General features: G+C 40.0%; 1 protein-coding gene across 1 annotated transcript in view; it reads left to right on the top strand.

Annotated features, from left to right (window-relative positions):
* The window catches only part of LOC134675473 (uncharacterized), a 43,892-nt gene extending 31,637 nt beyond the window's left edge, over nt 1-12,255 (top strand). The window contains exons 13-17 of the mRNA XM_063533742.1: nt 1,410-1,569; nt 3,481-3,650; nt 6,001-6,137; nt 8,480-8,564; nt 9,624-12,255. Coding sequence (XP_063389812.1) covers nt 1,410-1,569; nt 3,481-3,650; nt 6,001-6,137; nt 8,480-8,564; nt 9,624-9,626 — 555 coding nt within the window. The 3' untranslated portion in view covers nt 9,627-12,255. The remainder of the gene's footprint in view (nt 1-1,409; nt 1,570-3,480; nt 3,651-6,000; nt 6,138-8,479; nt 8,565-9,623) is intronic.
* The last annotated feature ends 7,702 nt before the right edge of the window (nt 12,256-19,957 follow it).

Raw genomic sequence — 19,957 nt, 5'->3', positions numbered from 1 at the left:
GCAGACAAAGTGGAAGAGGTCCACATCCAGACCGCGGACATCACGGACCGCTTCAAGTTCTTCGAGACCTACAAGCCGGAGCAGACCCGCAAGGAGTTCCGCATGACGCCACCCAGGCAGACGCAGGTACACATTACATAGTCAAGGACGTGGTCCGCGCAGCAGACACAGTGGAAGAGGTCCACATCCAGACCGCGGACATCACGGACCGCTTCAAGTTCTTCGAGACCTACAAGCCGGAGCAGACCCGCAAGGAGTTCCGCTTGACACCACCCAGGCAGACGCAGGTACACATTATATAGTCAAGGACGTGGTCCGCGCAGCAGACACAGTGGAAGAGGTCCACATCCAGACCGCGGACATCACGGACCGCTTCAAGTTCTTCGAGACCTACAAGCCGGAGCAGACCCGCAAGGAGTTCCGCATGACGCCACCCAGGCAGACGCAGGTACACATTATATAGTCAAGGACGTGGTCCGCGCTGCAGACACAGTGGAAGAGGTCCACATCCAGACCGCGGACATCACGGACCGCTTCAAGTTCTTCGAGACCTACAAGCCGGAGCAGACCCGCAAGGAGTTCCGCTTGACACCACCCAGGCAGACGCAGGTACACATTATATAGTCAAGGACGTGGTCCGCGCAGCAGACACAGTGGAAGAGGTCCACATCCAGACCGCGGACATCACGGACCGCTTCAAGTTCTTCGAGACCTACAAGCCGGAGCAGACCCGCAAGGAGTTCCGCATGACGCCACCCAGGCAGACGCAGGTACACATTATATAGTCAAGGACGTGGTCCGCGCTGCAGACACAGTGGAAGAGGTCCACATCCAGACCGCGGACATCACGGACCGCTTCAAGTTCTTCGAGACCTACAAGCCGGAGCAGACCCGCAAGGAGTTCCGCATGACGCCACCCAGGCAGACGCAGGTACATATTATATAGTCAAGGATTTATTTAACCCGGGGTTAACCTGGAGTTACCATGGTTACCAGTAAAATTTGACACTAGGTTAACGGTTTTGATTTTGTTTGATATTTTAAAGAACAGTTAGTATTTTCCTTGTGTTGGTACTGTTGGTGTGGTGAAAAATTTTGTGTTTTACTCGGTGTCAAAATTTGTTTAGCCCTCGTGTCCTGTATTCCTCTCAACGATTCCATTTTTCGAATCTTTTCAATTGAATTTTGGAATCTTTCGCTTGCTTGGGTCATCAATATTAGAACGAGAGGTTAAACAACAACTTTGTCCCCTTGTAAAAAAAACTATAAATGTTTTGTTTTGTATGACTGGGTGGTCTAAATGGCGTTGATCGCAGCCTGAAGACGCTGGTGCGTGTCTAACCGCGGCCACTGGGCTGTGTCACGTTTTTTTCTATTTCAGTTCATAAATTGTTCCCATTTGTCCCCAGCGAGCCAAGTCGCCGTCCCCCGAGGTATACCACGAGCCCAGTGTGGTGCGCAGCGAGGACGCGGCGCCCGACACGGGGCTGGCCGCCACGCGCCACACCGCCTCGCGCATGATCAACGTGTTCCGGCAGCTGGAGGAGCAGCGCCAGCAAGAGCCGCAGGGTATGTCTCTCTAGTGCTTGTTTGCCAACATAGTAAAACAGCCCTGGAGTCGCTGGTGTCCATTGGTTACGGCACAGTATAATAAAGAGTACTAACGTACAGTATGGACACTCCCTGCCTCCCGTTGAAAGTGCCGCCCACCCGCTCTCGGTTACCTCACAGTTACCGGCTGGCAAGGACGCGATGACGCGATGCGCAGAGGAGGCCACGTAAAATATTCAACTATTAAACAAATATTTACAAAACCTATCAGATCACACTGAAAACAAACAATATCCATATGAACAAAAAATCATGTTTTCAACATACATAATATTTTGGTGGCCTGAATTTCCTTACAAAAATTTTGTTACTTCGTTTATACTGATTCAAAATAGGAAACTATTGTATAAATCGAGCTTAGATACCCACCTTACAGCATAATACGATTCTTATTTATTCCTAATTCGCGCAATGAGTTTTGAGTCATTGAGGTCATCGAATTTGACAACAAAATGGCGAGATCCCTAGCACGTCTTATCTCACTCACACAAGCATGGTACGCGTTCACCTACACGAGCTTATACTGTGTGCGTAGGAAAGCGTTTGTTTCATACATTTGATCGCCAGTGTCCGAGGTGTGGTTACGGTGACTATTTACCATCAGGCGTGGTATTAAAATCACTGTTCCCCGAAATATACATGGAGCCCTCCGTCCAGTCTGAGCCACAGGGTATGTCTTCTTTCTAGTGCTTGTTTGCCACTAAACGCGCAGGCAACAGCTCTGGAGTTGCAGACGTCGATAGGCTTACCATCAGGCGGGCCGTATGCTTGTTTGTCACCAAAGTGATATTAAATTATCCCCCGAAATATACCTTGGCTATTTTGACCTTGGCCGCTTACCATGGTTATGTTAGCTCTCGACTATGATACGGACTAATTCTGTGGGGTAACTGTGCAAACTTTGAAAGGGCGTTCATAGCCCAAAAGAAATGTATGAGGGCAATATGTGGGTGTAAATTATTAATTAATTAATTATGTTGTTGATTTAGCTATAATTTGTAAATAACATTGTTATTTAATAAAATTATTTAAAGGACCCCGCAGCAAACATAGGGAAAAAGTGGTTTCAGTTAAATCCCACGAAATTTTAGTATGATGTTAATTTGGCCCTCCTGATTAATTTTTTGTATGGGCACAACTCCCTCAGAAGTATACTTTCAGAAATAATCAATGTAATTGTTTTATATAAAACATGTGTTTGTTAACCATTTTTACGTAATTCCTCCTCCTGACAGTTGTTGGCTGCACCTTATAACGTCAATAACTATCAGTGCGTGTCATAACAATATATCGATTTTAGAAAACATGTTGTGTAAATAGAAAATTATATTCTTGATTATTTCTGAAAGTATACTTCTGAGAGAGTTGTGCCCATACAAAAAAATAATTAGGAGAGCCAAATTAAAATCATACTAAAATTTCGTGAGATTTAACTGAAACCACTTTTTCCCTATGTTTGCTGCGGGGTCCTTTAGGCTAGTTTGTAAGATTTGCATGCTGCGCAAGGACGGCTAAGAGGATGGACTTTATTACATGTATAATGTACCAAATTTTGCAAGTAACTCCTTGTTTTGCAAAAAAATATTGCATTGTTTTCATATTCTTTAATTGATTTTAGTAAATTTTCGAAATGACCACCAACACATACATAAACGAATGAATGAATATTGTATTGATATAAATGGTGGTCATCTCCGATTATATAATTACCCCCTTATTCAGAAACGTTTACTAAAGTTGAGAAGCCGATAATAATCGTTTGTCCCTTTTCTACGTATTGGTATGATGGAAAGGGACAAACGATTATTATCGGCTTGTCAACTTTAGTAGACGTTAATGAATAAGGGGGTAACTCATTATTTCCCTCAGGCCCCAAGCCCCTCAAGCGCTTCACCCCCCCTCCGCCCGGCGAGGAGACCCACCAGGGCCACAGCTCCGAGGAGGAGTACACGGATGAGTATTCCGACGAGGAGGACAGCGAGGACGAGCGCCAGAGGTTCTACAACGAGGCCCGCGAGAGAGACGAGGCTCTCAAACAGGTATATCTGCTTACTATTATAACGAACTAAACTGCAAAACGTAATTTAAGACCAAAAAAACAAGAAATGTTGCCACTTGTTTTACTAGCGCGTCTTGTATTTATGTAAAAATAAGTAACTAAAAGTACTTTTTTTAAATTGCAGGAGTAAAATAACTAATAAAGTGCGTCAAGCAAATCTTGTCAGTAGCAATGTAAAGCAAACTAAAGTAGGGCAACACTCAAAGAGTAGTATTGCGCTAAGAAAAGCAGCAATGTACAATGTACATCGAACCAAAACTTTTTTCCGCTAAGCGCGCCTTGTCACGTACGTCAATGTCGTCAATTCAAATTGTCACTCGCGGATTCTCTATTGAAAATGTTTGAAATTGTTATTAATACGTATGGACGGACAATTTAAAAGCGGTGTGTGATGTTGATAAAAATGATTAACTAATTTGAAGATCTCAAAATAAAATTGTAAGTGGACTATGCCGTTAAACAAGAATGTATGAATAAAATCATTGCTTCAGCAGGTAGATGTCATACTGGATTTTCATATTTTATTAGATTTCTCAGTTGGCACTGTAGGCATTGTAGGCACCTTAGCTTTAATTAAGCACAGTCTTGTTTAATATATTGGTATTTAATGGTGACACAGCAGAAATATCTCTTGAAATAGAATCGATTCAGAATGTAAACATTGTAAACCATTTGTAAACAAACAAGATGATGGCTGTCATTCACGATCCACATTCCACAGATAAAGCACAGATGACACGCGATTTTCGAATTATTCGAACACAGTGTTGCTAACCCGCGATTTTTCAAATTTGCCGCCGTTTGCTACTGACAAGATTTGCTTGACCCAGTATAAATAAATTATCTTAGCGTGATTATTTATCAAAATGAATTTACTATTTTACAAACAAATTATTGCAGTGGCAACATTGTCTTACTTTTTTTGGTCTCGAATTACGTTTTGCAGTATAGAGTGTATTCATACTTACTTAGTCCTATCATGTAAACAAACGCTTCTAGAAATCTAGAATTACACTTTTCTCTGGAATTACACAATAATCATCACCCAAATAGCAACTCGGACAACCCGGGACCCGGGTATGTCCTTAAACTACGTCCAGGACCCGGGTATGTGCTTAAACCACGTCCAAGACCACCGGTGGACGGGCAGCAGCGTCCCTCAAATTCGGTGTACTCGACTGCGATCGCCAACCCGCCTGCCAAGCGTGGCGATTATGGCATTCACCCCCCTTAAGGGGGAGGCCTATGTTCAGCAGTGGACGTCTTATGGCTGAGATGATGATGATGAAATAGCAACTGAAAAATATCATTTCTAATAAGAATTTCATCAATAATCACATTAACGAACGGATCATTTAAAAACATCTGACATTACGACTATTAAAAACATCTGACATTACGACATTACTAGATTGTCAATGAATCGTAGTGTTGGAATGACACGTTGACATCACGTTTGTTGGAGACACGTAAGTAAGGTGGCCATTGACGAGCCTTCCAACAGTCCAAATAGCGTGGCTGCAATCCAAAATCGGTCCGTGAATGTCAAAAACGTACAATGTTTAATATTTGGATGCCGTCCATTTGGATGAATCCATTGTAACGGCATCCATTTGGCAGGCTCGTCAGTGGCCTGCTTTACACGTAAGGAAGAATACACTTTATAATACAGGGTGAAATTTTAATCACTGGCCATACTCTGCGTAGTGACTTTATAGGTCATACCATAGTCTAATAAAACATGGTCTTCTCTTCCCAGAGTGACACAAGCCTACGTCACAATAACATGGCCGCTATATATAGCGCTATCGCATATTATCATATAAGCGCTGTCGCATGATGACGTATAGTTCGTTTTTTTAGCATTACAAAGAACTTGCAAGAAGGTAAGCGATCTTGACATGTCTTTTAATTGAAAAACGCTTTTTAAAAATCAAAAACTATTACTTATGAAAGCAGAAGAATATAAATGATCGTATTAGATTCATAATTGTTACATATTTGCCGTGACTTATTTAAAAAAAATGTTTTTCAATTAAAAGACACATCAAGATTGTTTACCTAATTTCTAATGCTAAAAAAAACGAAGTATAGGCTTGTGTCAGTCACGTGACCACGAAAAGACGGGAAGAGAGTACCAGGCGGAGTATATTATTGTACCATGGGTCATACTGAACAACTTTTATTATGGGGCCAATGCAACAACGCAAAAAAAATTGGCAATGCCGTTAAAGACAATGATATTGATGACAATAACATTGATGTTTGTAACGTCGTTTTAGTTGAGTTGTTATGGTTTGGACCGAAGTTAAGTAAGTTATTTTCCCCAGGCCCAGCAACTAGCTCGCACCAAGAGCTTCCGCGGCCGCTTCGAGAACTGGTCCGAGTCCGAACCCGAGAGACAAGTCGGCCATGTCGTCATAGAGCGCGACGACGACGGCGAGTCGCAGCTCGAGACCGCCAAGAGGTAAGCACGCCCGAGTGAACCCGAGAGACAAGTCGGCCATGTCGTCATAGAGCGCGACGACGACGGCGAGTCGCAGCTCGAGACCGCCAAGAGGTAAGCACGCCCGAGTGAACCCGAGAGACAAGTCGGCCATGTCGTCATAGAGCGCGACGACGACGGCGAGTCGCAGCTCGAGACCGCCAAAAGGTAAGCACGCCCGAGTGAACCCGAGAGACAAGTCGGCCATGTCGTAATAGAGCGCGATGACGACGGCGAGTCGCAGCTCGAGACCGCCAAGAGGTAAGCACGCCCGAGTGAACCCGAGAGACAAGTCGGCCATGTCGTAATAGAGCGCGATGACGACGGCGAGTCGCAGCTCGAGACCGCCAAGAGGTAAGCACGCCCGAGTGAACCCGAGAGACAAGTCGGCCATGTCGTAATAGAGCGCGATGACGACGGCGAGTCGCAGCTCGAGACCGCCAAGAGGTAAGCACGCCCGAGTGAACCCGAGAGACAAGTCGGCCATGTCGTAATAGAGCGCGATGACGACGGCGAGTCGCAGCTCGAGACCGCCAAGAGGTAAGCACGCCCGAGTGAACCCGAGAGACAAGTCGGCCATGTCGTAATAGAGCGCGATGACGACGGCGAGTCGCAGCTCGAGACCGCCAAGAGGTAAGCACGCCCGAGTGAACCCGAGAGACAAGTCGGCCATGTCGTAATAGAGCGCGATGACGACGGCGAGTCGCAGCTCGAGACCGCCAAGAGGTAAGCACGCCCGAGTGAACCCGAGAGACAAGTCGGCCATGTCGTAATAGAGCGCGATGACGACGGCGAGTCGCAGCTCGAGACCGCCAAGAGGTAAGCACGCCCGAGTGAACCCGAGAGACAAGTCGGCCATGTCGTCATAGAGCGCGACGACGACGGCGAGTCGCAGCTCGAGACCGCCAAAGGTAAGCACGCCCGAGTAAGGACGGAGTATGAACCCGAGAGGCAAGTTGTCATAGTTGTCATAGCGCGGTGGCGTCGACTGTTAATATTCGCAAAGAAATGAAAGCCCCATAGGCTATTATCCGTCAAACAAAAATTAAAGGTCTAACATTCTTCAATGATACTGTTAGTGCTTGAAAATTGAGACCTTGGGCCCATTTCTCGAACGGTATTAAACTAATATTATTAGTCCACGAACTGTCAATAAGTTACCATGGCAACACACTAATAATATTAGACTAATACCGTTGGAGAAATGGGCCCCTGGCACTCCGAAACATGTCGCGCGAGTGATAAAAAAATACATGAGTATTACTAGCTTATTAGAACGAATTTAGTTTGTTTTAAAAACCGGGCAAGTACGAGTCGGTTTCGCGCACGAAGGGTTCCGTACCATAAAGCAAAAAATAAAAAAAGGAAAAAAATGCAAAAAGAAAACGGTCACCCATCCAAGTACTGACCACGCCCGACGTTGCTTAACTTTGGTCAAAAATCACGTTTGCTGTATGGGAGCCCCACTTAAATCTTTATTTTATTCTGTTTTTAGTATTTGTTGTATAGCGGCAACAGAAATACATCATCTGTGAAAATTTCAATTGTCTAGCTATCACGGTTCGTGAGATACAGCCTGGTGACAGACGGACAGCGAAGTCTTAGTAATAGGGTCCCGTTTTACCCTTTGGGTACGGAACCCTAAAAGCAATAAAATAAAAGAAATGCTACTTTATTTGGTTCATGGAAGGTTCAAATTAGATTACACGAATATGTACATTGTAATGTACATTTAGCATGTCTGTATATAAACATTTTATTGCACATAACACAGGTTAAATTACAATGAAACAAAATATATATAATGTACAAAGGCGAACTTATCCCTATAAGGGATCTATTCCAGTCAACTTTTGAGCAATTGAGAGTAAATTAAAACAAATAAGATAGACAAACGTACACTATGTAAGTCTATGTACAAAAAAGTAAACGATGGTTCAATTATTACGCAAGTAAATAATTAAAACCTATGGCCTATAATATAATAATACATATTATATGTATAAAGCGGGCCACAGACCATCAGTTTTAACTGCACAGTTTTAACTGTTCAGTCAAACTGTTCAGTTTAAACGTACGTGTGTAGGCAAATTTTTCAACTGCACAGTTCAAAGATTTGCCTACACACGTAAGTTTTAACTGAACAGTTTGACTGAACAGTTAAAACTGTGCAGTTAAAACTGTGCAGTTAAAACTGTGCAGTTAAAACTGATGGTCTGTGGCCCGCTTAATACATATTAATAAAGATCCATACATAGTTAAATCAGGACACATACATAATTTAATAACAGGAGGTTAAAATGAATCCGTTTGATTTGTTGCAGCTTGCGCGAAAAGTTCGAAGCTCTGAAGGAGCAACAGTCGTCGAGCGTGACGAAGACGTTCGCGACTAAAGTCAATAGATTTGTGGTGAGTACTGACATGTCAAAGCAGTAGTGAGTAATAATAGTTATTTTGTACAACAAGAGATCAAAGTTTGATATTTCTTCGAGTGCTTATTTTGAGTCCCGTGCAAGCGAAAGATTCTATAATAGATTCACGTCGCTACGCTCGTGAATCTAATTTAGAATCTTGAGCGTGGTAAGGGATTCAAAAGTGCACGAGATGTAAATAACTTTGATCTCGTGTAGTACACAAAAATTTTCACCCTAAGCAGTGAGAACATACCTAGAGGGACAGAGATAATAGAACCCAAGTATATCGAACTTGTATTAGACCCCGCATGTTGAAATGACATTTGACTATAAAGGTCACTTGAATGTCATTTTTTTTGTGAAAATGCGATTTTGCTCACTGAGTGAGACAAAATGACTCAGTGAGCAAAATCGCATTTTGCTCACTGCTTTTAAGAAGCAAAGTACCCTTGTTCGAGCTGCTCAGGTGAAAATATAATTATCATATTCCTCGTTTAAAGTACCTAGGTAGGCAGGCCGAACTGGTTTGACTTTTTGCTACTTTTCGCTCATGTCATCTCAGATATGGGTAAATATATGGTATTGACTGAATACAGTGTAATGCCCTGAAAACAAATATATAAGATGACAAGCGCGAAAATCGAGTTCTAGACGACTTTTCGAGAAAAGGCCACTATTGTTGCACCCTGGTAAAAAAAACAAGTTCGCACTGACACTGACATTGACACTGTAAAATTCATAACAGCACCCGTTGACCACGAATGCTGTAAATGTACAGCATATGGTGCAGTCGTGGCATTAAGACACCATTATAATAAGCACATTTAATGCGCCATATGGACTGTAAAACGTACGATACACGTGCGAATAGGTAATTCGCAACTCGATTTTAAACTCTCTTCGGTCGTGTTTTGAAATTCGCCACACGTTGCGATAATTTAACTATAAAATACATTCCGTATGCGATAAAAACAGTTTCCATAGTTTTCATGAGTAATTATCGCGGTGACCGAAGACAATATTATATGACATTATATTGTTTTTTTGTTTACAGTAACCATGGAGTGATACCGCGAGAGCCGTCGATTGCCAAAGCCTTACGTTTTAACCCTGTTTTAAAGTTGTAAAGTCTCGTATTGCCAATATCGCAGAAAATATAATGTAAGTCTGATGACCCATTTTCTACACATTCATAAGAAAGAGGTACTTTTTGTTGGTTTTGGAGCATTCCACAAGCTGTTCCGTACAAACACATTTTAATTCGTGTATTAAAAGTATTATAACCTTTTTTTCGGCGTTGATTTTTTTTTGCGCACAGAAAAAGAAACTCCTATACCTGTAAATAAAATTCGCGTTTGTATGGGACAACAGTAGACAATATCATGGAATGCTCCTTTTTACATTGCAATGAAAAATATAGTAAAGTAGGTGTCATCACGGACAACATTATTTAATATAAAACATTAGTAATGCATTTATTTATATATTTTATCAATAAAAGTTTGATTGATTGATTGATTGATTTAGGGCAATTAAGCGTTTAAAGTGCCTTATTGAGTGCATTTTGGGTTAAACTTCAACTGTTAAATAGTACATTTCAACCCAAATGCATTAGTCGCATTTTCGAGTTACTTCATTTTTTAAAGGAGTCAGATTTCTTTTACATTATATTTTCTGTGCCAATTATAATCTTAAGCTATGGTTGTATCCTTAAATAAATCTAATTTAGAATAGAAATATATTTATACAATTTTATATAATAAGGACTGAATAGCATTTGAAGTGCCTTAATAATGTGCAATAAGGAATAGCTCATATGTAAAAAAAAATCGCTTTTTAAACTTGCTGCCTAATCTAAAATTTTATGATTATTAATAATGTAAGCTCACTCAGAAAACCAGAGGAATGTTAATATATCCAAATTGGTTTATTAAAGTTATCGTGTTAAGTGCGTTGGGGTAAATCCGAAAATAGAATAACTAAGAAATTTTACATCGGAAAATTCGGACACAGTTAATTTTTTTTGTGATTTTCATATTTCATTATCATGGGCTTGCTCTGCTTTTTAAAGTTTATCAATGTATCTATACTTTACCAAATTTCGGACACATCCTATCTTTGGGAGTTATCTCAAAGCACTAGAAAAAACCGGGCAAGTGCGAGTCGGACTCGCGCACGAAGGGTTCCGTACCATAATGCAAAAAAAAAACAAAAAAAGCAAAAAAGAAACGGTCACCCATCCAAGTACTGACCACTCCCGACGTTGCTTAACTTTGGTAAAAAATCACGTTTGTTGTATGGGAGCCCCATTCAAATCTTTATTTTATTCTGTTTTTAGTATTTGTTGTTATAGCGGCAACAGAAATACATCATCTGTGAAAATTTCAACTGTCTAGCTATCACGGTTCGTGAGATACAGCCTGGTGACAGACGGACGGACGGACGGACGGACAGCGAAGTCTTAGTAATAGGGTCCCGTTTTACCCTTTGGGTACGGAACCCTAAAAATTAAGTACCTAAATATGTTTGGAGTTGGAGCTTGAATCTCAGTGTTCTTGTATTTTTGACTTTATATTCAGAAAACAAAAGTCTAAATTCGATATGATAAAAACTTAATAATATTGATTTTATCTGTTCTTAAATAGTCCTCTTAGATAGGCACTGAATTATAACTAAAATTATTAAAGTGATTGTGAATTGACAAATTATTTTGTATTTTTAATAAATCACTATTTTGATCAGTATTTAGCGAAGTGGACTTTTTATATAAAGTTTGAAACGATACCCTTGGAGGAAAAATATTATTTATATACTGATAATACTCAAAGACGCGCTTTAGTTGACTGGAAGAAAATATATTAAAGCTGGTCGCTATCTGAAGTTTTCAACTTTTTATTACTTTTGTTATATTACATCCAAGGAAGCGTTATCAATATAACTATATTTGTATATTATATGTGACTTACGAAATTATTTAGTATTTTATTGGCCTCTTGATCTGGCTCTAGTTAAAGTATTATTTTCATTGGTAAAATGTTCTTGCCATATTTATTACTATTAATAATTTTATCATCAATTTGTGTCGAAATTTGTGCCATTTTTCATGACAATTTCAATGGATCATTTTATTTAATTGCACGGTTTTGACAATATTGTATATATTTAACCCTTTAAACAAACACATCTAAAGGACGATAAGCACGAAGAATATCGTACACTGACCCGCTTGTTTCTATCTCTATCGCACGTGTCTAATTATATTGCTGTCCCGTCCTAGCCGGCAGTCAATGCCACTGTGCGAGCGGGACAGCAAAATAATTATGCGGGTGCGATGTAGATAGGAACAGGCGGGTCAATGTACGAAATAATTTGTTCTTAGCGTCCTTTAATGATAAATAAAATGCTCTTTTGCATATATTGATTTTGCTCTTTTGCGTATCTAAATTCGATTTGCACTGTGATCCGTTTCACCTCGGTCTACCCTATTGTCTGGCATTGCAAAGACCTTTTGGTGTCATTCGCGATGAAAGGGTTAATTCGAGATTATTATTTTAATTTTCATCATCATTTAGGTAATTGTACGATCTGACTGATTACCGTCTCTCTATTTATTGTTTGTACTTACGTTTTCAATGTTTTTCAACTTATTTAGACACTTCGTTAGGTAAATAAATGATGTAAAATTATTTATTGTTTTATTAAACTGGCCGAACTACCCCTTATCCTACTCTACCCGTCAACAAAATTAAATGGGAGCACTTACATAAATTATTTCAATTACATAAATCAATTTTAAAATAAATGTAGGTACCTCAGGGGTTGCAAACCCGTTCGGTAACAATTTTCGATTCGTGTATACCTTTATAAAATTTCAATTCATTATAAAATGTGTTGATATGTTACCTATATTATTGGACATTAAAGATTTGATGCTCAAATTACCTTGACAAGCTCTTAGGGGGCTGTCCATAAATTACGTCATCGGTTTTTGACGATTTTTGACCCCCCCCTAAAATCATCCAAAAATCATGCTTCAAATGACCCCATTTCCTCCTACTTCATGCTACCGTCATCCGATGTCCAGACCCCCCCCCCCCCCTAATTTGAAATGACGTAATTTATGAATAGCCCCTAGGGCCCGATTCGGATTTTGAAATAGTTATCTATTGGATATCTTTTAGACATCACCAAGATACGATAACGATTATGTTTAAGATCTAACCTGTCAAATTTGACATTTGCGCGATTCTGGAGATACTCTTGAACGATTTCCACAGGATATGACTTAGAGATCCAATTCACATCTAATAGATATCTTACTATATCTAACGTAAAAGTGACATTGGTGGCCCGAATTGCGCTGCAAAAGAGAACTAGTTGATATCTAAACTATAACGTATCTATGTATAATGGATCTAGTACGTGTCGTCTCTTGTGAATATCTTGAAGTTCGAATACGGCAGTTATTCTCTTAACAATAAAGTCGCATCAAGATCATTTTGAACACCTCGCCCGCTTAGCAACTTCTGCTGCTGACTGTACATATACTGATGTTATGTATTATTGCTATTGTCGAATTAGATCCAATTTAGTTCTAAACTAGTGCGTTACATGAATCATGAATTCATGATAAGGGGTCATCCATTAATTACATCACACGTTTAGGGGGAGGGAGGGGGTCAAGAAAATGTGTTAAATTTTCTTTCCTAAGCAGTTTTGGGTTATAAAATTATTAATATTTGTATCGTCAAAAATATTTTGATAAAATGTTAATAATACTTAGGTACTTACTTAATTCGATTTGGCGATTTCGTAGAAAAAATGTGACCTCACACTAGGGGGGGAGGGGTTTGCCGTGACCAAGTGTGACAAGGAGGGGGGGAGGGGTCAAAAAACCTAGAAATTCGTGTGACGTAATTAATGGATGACCCCTAATATGACTCACAGTTAAGCTACAAGATTGAGGATGCGTCAAGGTAAGCGAGGGTGACTTCGTGAGAACGGAACTGAAATCTTATCTTCTTATACTATAGGGTCATTGCGCTAGTTTTCGTCCGGCTCTAGTCCGTCCAGCTCCACTTGACGAAATTTGAATATAACCTTCATTACTGCACTTTGGACTTATTGCAATGCTTAATATCTAAACTATTTATCTATCTACATAAAAATTATATTTTGGAAGAAGCAAATTAAAAATGAAATGTTATTTGCTAATCCGTCAAGTGGACGGAAACTGACACTGGACGGTAAACTGACGCAATTACCCTACATTATGTTCCTATAGATAGGTTAAGACTTAAGAGTTACGACCAACGATTTTTTAATTTAACGTATGATTGACTTTTATTGTTATACTTAAGACGAAACTGGAGCTGAGTTTTAAATATTTTAGGTGAATATACCCGTCTCGCTAACGGAAGCGGCTCCTAAAACTAGTGCGATAAGGACAAGGCGAAAAATCCTGCGTAAAAATCTCAAAAAACGAGGTTTCGTACTCAATTGTTTCCTCCTCGAAAACTTAACCAATCATAACCAAATTTGGAAATTTAAATGATTATGAAATTATCTGTGTCGGACCGTTTTGCTTTTTTGGCTAATTGATATCAGTTTTGAATACTATGCCTCTCATTGCGGCATAGTCAATTAGGCCATTTTTGAAGGGCTCTAGCGCCTTAAAAAACAAACATATCAAAAAAAGCAAAACGGTCCGACACAGATATTGACAATATTAATCTGTGTTGAAAAAATCATTGCTCTAGCATCAAAACCCACGGAGGAAACAGTCGAATACGTTTGTATGGAGAAATGACCACTCCTGTTGGCTCTTAAAATTCCACGCAGTGCGTGCTAGCAAATGAGCACCCTATAACTTTTTGTATTTGTTTTGCTCAAGCAGAATTCTTAGGTCTTAAGGTGTACCTACGGAAGTAGTGCATAATTTGTTTTCCATCGTATATTCTCGGAAACGTTCGTATTTTTCATGCTACTTCTGTCAACCTCAGTACTTTTTGTACCGAAACTGACTGAAATAGCAAGACACGTTCGTACGTTTCCGTGAAAATACGATGGAAATTAATTGTGCACTACATCTGTAATGACGATTGAATTGAGGATTTCTTGTAAGTTAATGCGTTAAAATCATGCACATTACTTATCTAAATGAATATTTCACAATGAAATAAATAATAAGTTTTTGGCAAATAAATCATTTTTGGTACAAGCTTTTATCGCTGACTGTACTTGTTAGAATCGTGTAGTATACCCTTTACATCTCATTCTATTATTACACAGGCAACACCTCTCTCTATGATCAATGTTGCCACTATACACCTATCCGGGTTCTCTTTCGTTTTCCCCTCCGCTCGAAACGTAATGGCTCCTCATAAGTCAATTTTATTTTATAACTTTTAAACATGTGATATATAATAATCCGATTTAATCGACCCTTTGACATGGACGAAATGTAGTGTAATTTATTGCAAATTAAAACTACGATTTTGTTGAGTAAAAGAAGCATTTTATTTTCGACGACATCCTTCGCCGCAGTCCTACGCAAGGCCCTGCGCCTTCATCCTGCACATCAGTTTATGTACCCAGAAGAGAGTGCTGCGAGGATACTGAAAACAAAACCGCAGAAAGGTACGTCGGAAATAGTGTCATTTTTTTGAGGTTAGAATTGCACTTCCCTCGTTTGCATATAACCTCACTTTTCTTCGATTGCTCAGCTAAAGTCACTACAAATTAGTCCAAAATGTCGTCAAACAGTGAAAATAACGGGCACATTCCAGTTGAGAAACTGGATGGCTTGGCAAACTATTCAAATTGGAAATTTGCCATGAAGATGCTACTAACGCTGGATGGTCTATGGGGCTGTGTGGAAGGTACGGACACCAATGCGACCCACGAAAGCCGCGCTTTAGCTAAGATATGTTTAACGATCAAGCCTGCACTGTACCAGTACGTGCGAGATGCCACGTCGGCAAAGGATGCCTGGAAGAAACTCGCCGATGCCTTCGAGTCCAAGGGCCTATACCGAAAAGTGCTCTTGCTACGTCAACTGCATAAAATAGAATACAACCAGTACAGCAGCATGTCGGAATATGTCGAGGCGGTGATGCGGCTCGTTCAACAGCTCGATGATATAGGCAAGAAGATAGACGATGATGAGGTAGCGGAGATCCTGTTGAGTGGTTTACCGCAGGAATTTGACAACCTGGTGTCGGGTCTGGAAACCGCCTGTCTTACAAGCAAACTCACGGTGGAGCTTGTGCGTGCCAGATTGCTACAAGAAGAACACCGGAGAAGTGCGAGTGACCAGGAGGGTGTGAAGGCCTACCTAGGAAGCAAGAAGAAGAAGTCATCGCCTATGTTTTGCCAGTTCTGCAAGAAGAGCGGACACACTATCAAGCGTTGCTTTAAGCGCAAGAAGGAGCTGAAGAACAATGAGGAGAACCACACTATGCTTGCATCAGCCATGGTATGCAGCGGCAGCAGCTGCCATGATTTTGTCGTGGATTCCGGAGCGTCCCAACATATGGTTGCTAATAAGGAGCTACTAGAAGAACCTAGAGGTAAAAATTCTACAATTTATATAGCTAATGGTAATAAATTACATAGCAATTGTAGTGGTAGGGTCCCTTTGTGCTCCAATATTAGCCTTGTAAATGTTCTCCATGTGCCTGACCTCTCCAGCAATTTACTGTCCGTTAGTCAAATCACTGACAAGGGTTATACTGTCGTTTTTAGTAGGGATCATTGTAAAGTCTTTGATAATGTTAAAGTCACTGGCGATCAACTGTTAGTTGCTTCTAAGGAAAATGGTTTGTATAAATATAAGGCTCAAGTGCGACACATCCTTGAGGAGGAGTCTTCCAAGCTCTTGCAAACCAGGCAAGAGACAGTGAATGCTCACGCTGTTTCGACAGTGCCAATGGATCTAATCCATAGACGTCTAGGTCATTTGTCTGAACCAGGTATGAGGATTCTTGGTGATGGGGAGAAATGCATGAACTTACTTTTTCAGAAAGAAGACACCATCAGTGGTAGTTGCGAGCCGTGCTTGACAGGCAAGATGGTGCGAGCACCGTATCCTGCTGTCAGCACGAAGCGCACTACCCAACCACTTGAACTCGTCCATTCAGATGTGGCCGGACCGATGCAAGTCGAAACTTGGGGTGGAGCTCGTTACCTTTTGACCTTCACAGATGACCATACCCGGAAAACGTGGGGTTACCTTATGAAGCATAAATCAGAGGTGAGTTCACATTTTATTAATTTTAAAACTATGATTGAGAAACAATCCGGATTTTTAATAAAATGTTTGCGCAGTGACAATGGCCTTGAGTTTACAAACAATAAACTGGCCAATTATCTTAAAGAACATGGTATTATACATCAAACCACTGTCCCTTTCAATCCTGCTCAAAATGGAACAGCGGAAAGGGCTTTTAAAACGATTTTTGATAAAACTAGGGCTATGCTGCAGGAATCCGGCCTGTGTAACCGCTACTGGGGAGAGGCAGTTATGACAGCCATTTACCTGAAAAATAGGTCTCCTACCAGAGCGCTTTCAGGTGGAATTCCCGAGAGCTTATGGACTGGGTCTCCTATAGACATCAGTCATTTACGTGTCTTCGGGTGTACTGCTTATGCACATGTTCCTAGTCAAAAGCGTCGAAAACTTGATGCTAGAGCAAAAGCGTTAATTTTTGTTGGTTATGGTGAAACTTTTAAAGGATACCGTTTGATTGATCCCACTAAACCTCATAGAGTTATACAGTCCAGATCTGTTATTTTTAATGAGGATAAATTTATAGGTAAACATGACAGTAGTAAAAAGACTTGTGGAGCCAATTTTTATAATTACTATATCGATAAAGACAATTTTAATAATTCAATGACTAATAATGAAAATAATTCTTTTAATGCATTGAATAATTTTAATGATGACTCTCATTTTAATGTTAATGATGTCATTCAAAATAATGAAAAAGATAAATCAGCTGAGTGCTCATCCTCTTCAAATACAGTTTCAGATGCAGAGACCCTGACGCAACCGGCGTGGTCACCGCTCTCTGAGCACTACTGTACGGGCGATGAAGGTGCAAGTGACAGTACCGGTGATGAAGATTGCGTCCCAAGGGGCGCTTTGTCTTCTCTGCCGGAGTCATCATTTGATGATCATGACGACGGTGATGAAGTGGGTGCTCCAAGGGGTCCCGTGTCTTCTCTGCCGGAGTCTGCACCAAGTGAGCCGAAGCTGCCGGCTGTTTCCGACACGTCTCGTTCACGTCCCGTACGTAAAACACGAGGTAATATGCCACAGCATCTCAGAGACTATGATTTATCTATGATAGCGGAAGGATATTCGCCAGATGAGCCTGCATCATACCGCGAAGCCATGCAATCTTCTGAAAAGGAAGACTGGCAGCAGGCAATGCAGTGTGAGTATGACTCTTTAATTAAAAACAAGGTATGGATCTTAGTAGACAGACCTGCAGATGAAAACATTGTCAAGTGTAAGTGGGTTTACAAAAAGAAACTCGACACCTCAGGTAAGCCTGCCAAATTTAAAGCTAGGTTGGTTGCCCGTGGGTTTAGCCAAGTAGAGGGCATTGACTATACGGACACCTTTGCACCTGTAGTGAGGCATAGCACACTGAGAATATTGTTTTCTATTGCTACTGAATTAAACTTACAAATAGACCATATCGATGTTACAACTGCATTTTTAAATGGGGAATTAAACGAAAAGATTTATATGGAGCAGCCTTTAGGCTTTAAAAACTGTGATAAGGTTTGTTTGCTTAAGAAGAGCTTATACGGCCTTAAGCAAGCAAGCCGAATGTGGAATATCAAAATACATGATTTCTTAGCACTAAATAATTTTACTCAGAGCAAATGTGAGCCATGTATTTATACAAAGAAGACAAAGACTGAATATATTATTATTGCATTGTATGTTGATGATTTTTATGTATTTCACAATAATTGTATTAATAATATTTTACAACTTTTACAAAATAATTTTGAAGTCCGTCATTTGGGCAAATTGAATAATTGTCTAGGAATGAATGTTTATAGAGAAAATGGTATCACAACCTTAGATCAAACTGAGTACATAAAGCGTTTATTATTCAAGTATAATATGTCAGATTGTAAATCTGTTTCTACACCTTTACCGGTTAATTGTAAATTACAGAAATCAAATAAGACATGTTTAGATGATGAAGTCTATCAGTACAGACAGTTATTAGGAAGTCTAATGTATTTATCAGTCTGTACTAGACCGGACATTTCTTATGCATGTAGCCAACTTAGTATGTTTAACACATGTTTTGATGAAAATCATTGGCGCATGGCGAAGCGTGTGCTACGTTATCTAAAAGGTACTATTAATTATGGCCTTTGTTTCACAAAGAGCAATACTTTTAACCTTACTGCATACGCTGACGCAGACTGGGCCAATGACCTTTCAGACCGCAAGTCCTATACTGGCTTTGTGATTAAGTTAGGATCTAATGTAATTAACTGGGAGGCAAGAAAGCAACAATGTACTTCTCTTTCAAGTTGCGAGTCAGAATACGTAGCTATTGGAGATTGTTGTAAAGACATATGTTTTGTACGAAATTTCTTGTCAGAAATTATCGATAAAACTTTTGACACTGTCATTTATAATGATAGCCAAAGTGCTCAAAAATTACTGTTAGTTAAAGAGCACTCCCACAAAAGAACAAAGCATATAGACCTAAGGTATCACTTCATTAAAGATCTGATTCAAAAAGGGAACTTAAATGTAAGGTACTTGCAGACTGACAAAATGGTAGCAGATGTATTAACAAAACCTTTATGTGCTGAAAAACATTGTAAATTTATGCAGGGACTTAATGTTAAGCCTTTAAAATGTTAATTAAGAACCACTTCTCTACTTATGATTTTTTTAAATGTGATATTCATTCCTGTCTTACCTAGTTATAGCTGCATGTCTATATTTTACGTCTATGTGTTTTTTTTACTAGACTTAAGCCTGCAGCATGTAATTTATTCTAAGTATGCTTTATGTAGAGCCATACTTAGAGCTTTTCTAGGCATGTAAAGTGCAAGGAGGAGTGTTAGAATCGTGTAGTATACCCTTTACATCTCATTCTATTATTACACAGGCAACACCTCTCTCTATGATCAATGTTGCCACTATACACCTATCCGGGTTCTCTTTCGTTTTCCCCTCCGCTCGAAACGTAATGGCTCCTCATAAGTCAATTTTATTTTATAACTTTTAAACATGTGATATATAATAATCCGATTTAATCGACCCTTTGACATGGACGAAATGTAGTGTAATTTATTGCAAATTAAAACTACGATTTTGTTGAGTAAAAGAAGCATTTT

The sequence above is a fragment of the Cydia fagiglandana genome, chromosome 22 (genome assembly GCF_963556715.1).
Source record: "Cydia fagiglandana chromosome 22, ilCydFagi1.1, whole genome shotgun sequence".
NCBI lineage: Eukaryota > Metazoa > Arthropoda > Insecta > Lepidoptera > Tortricidae > Cydia > Cydia fagiglandana.
The sequence above is the reverse complement of the archived record's forward strand: the minus strand, read 5'-3'. Positions and strand labels throughout refer to the sequence as shown.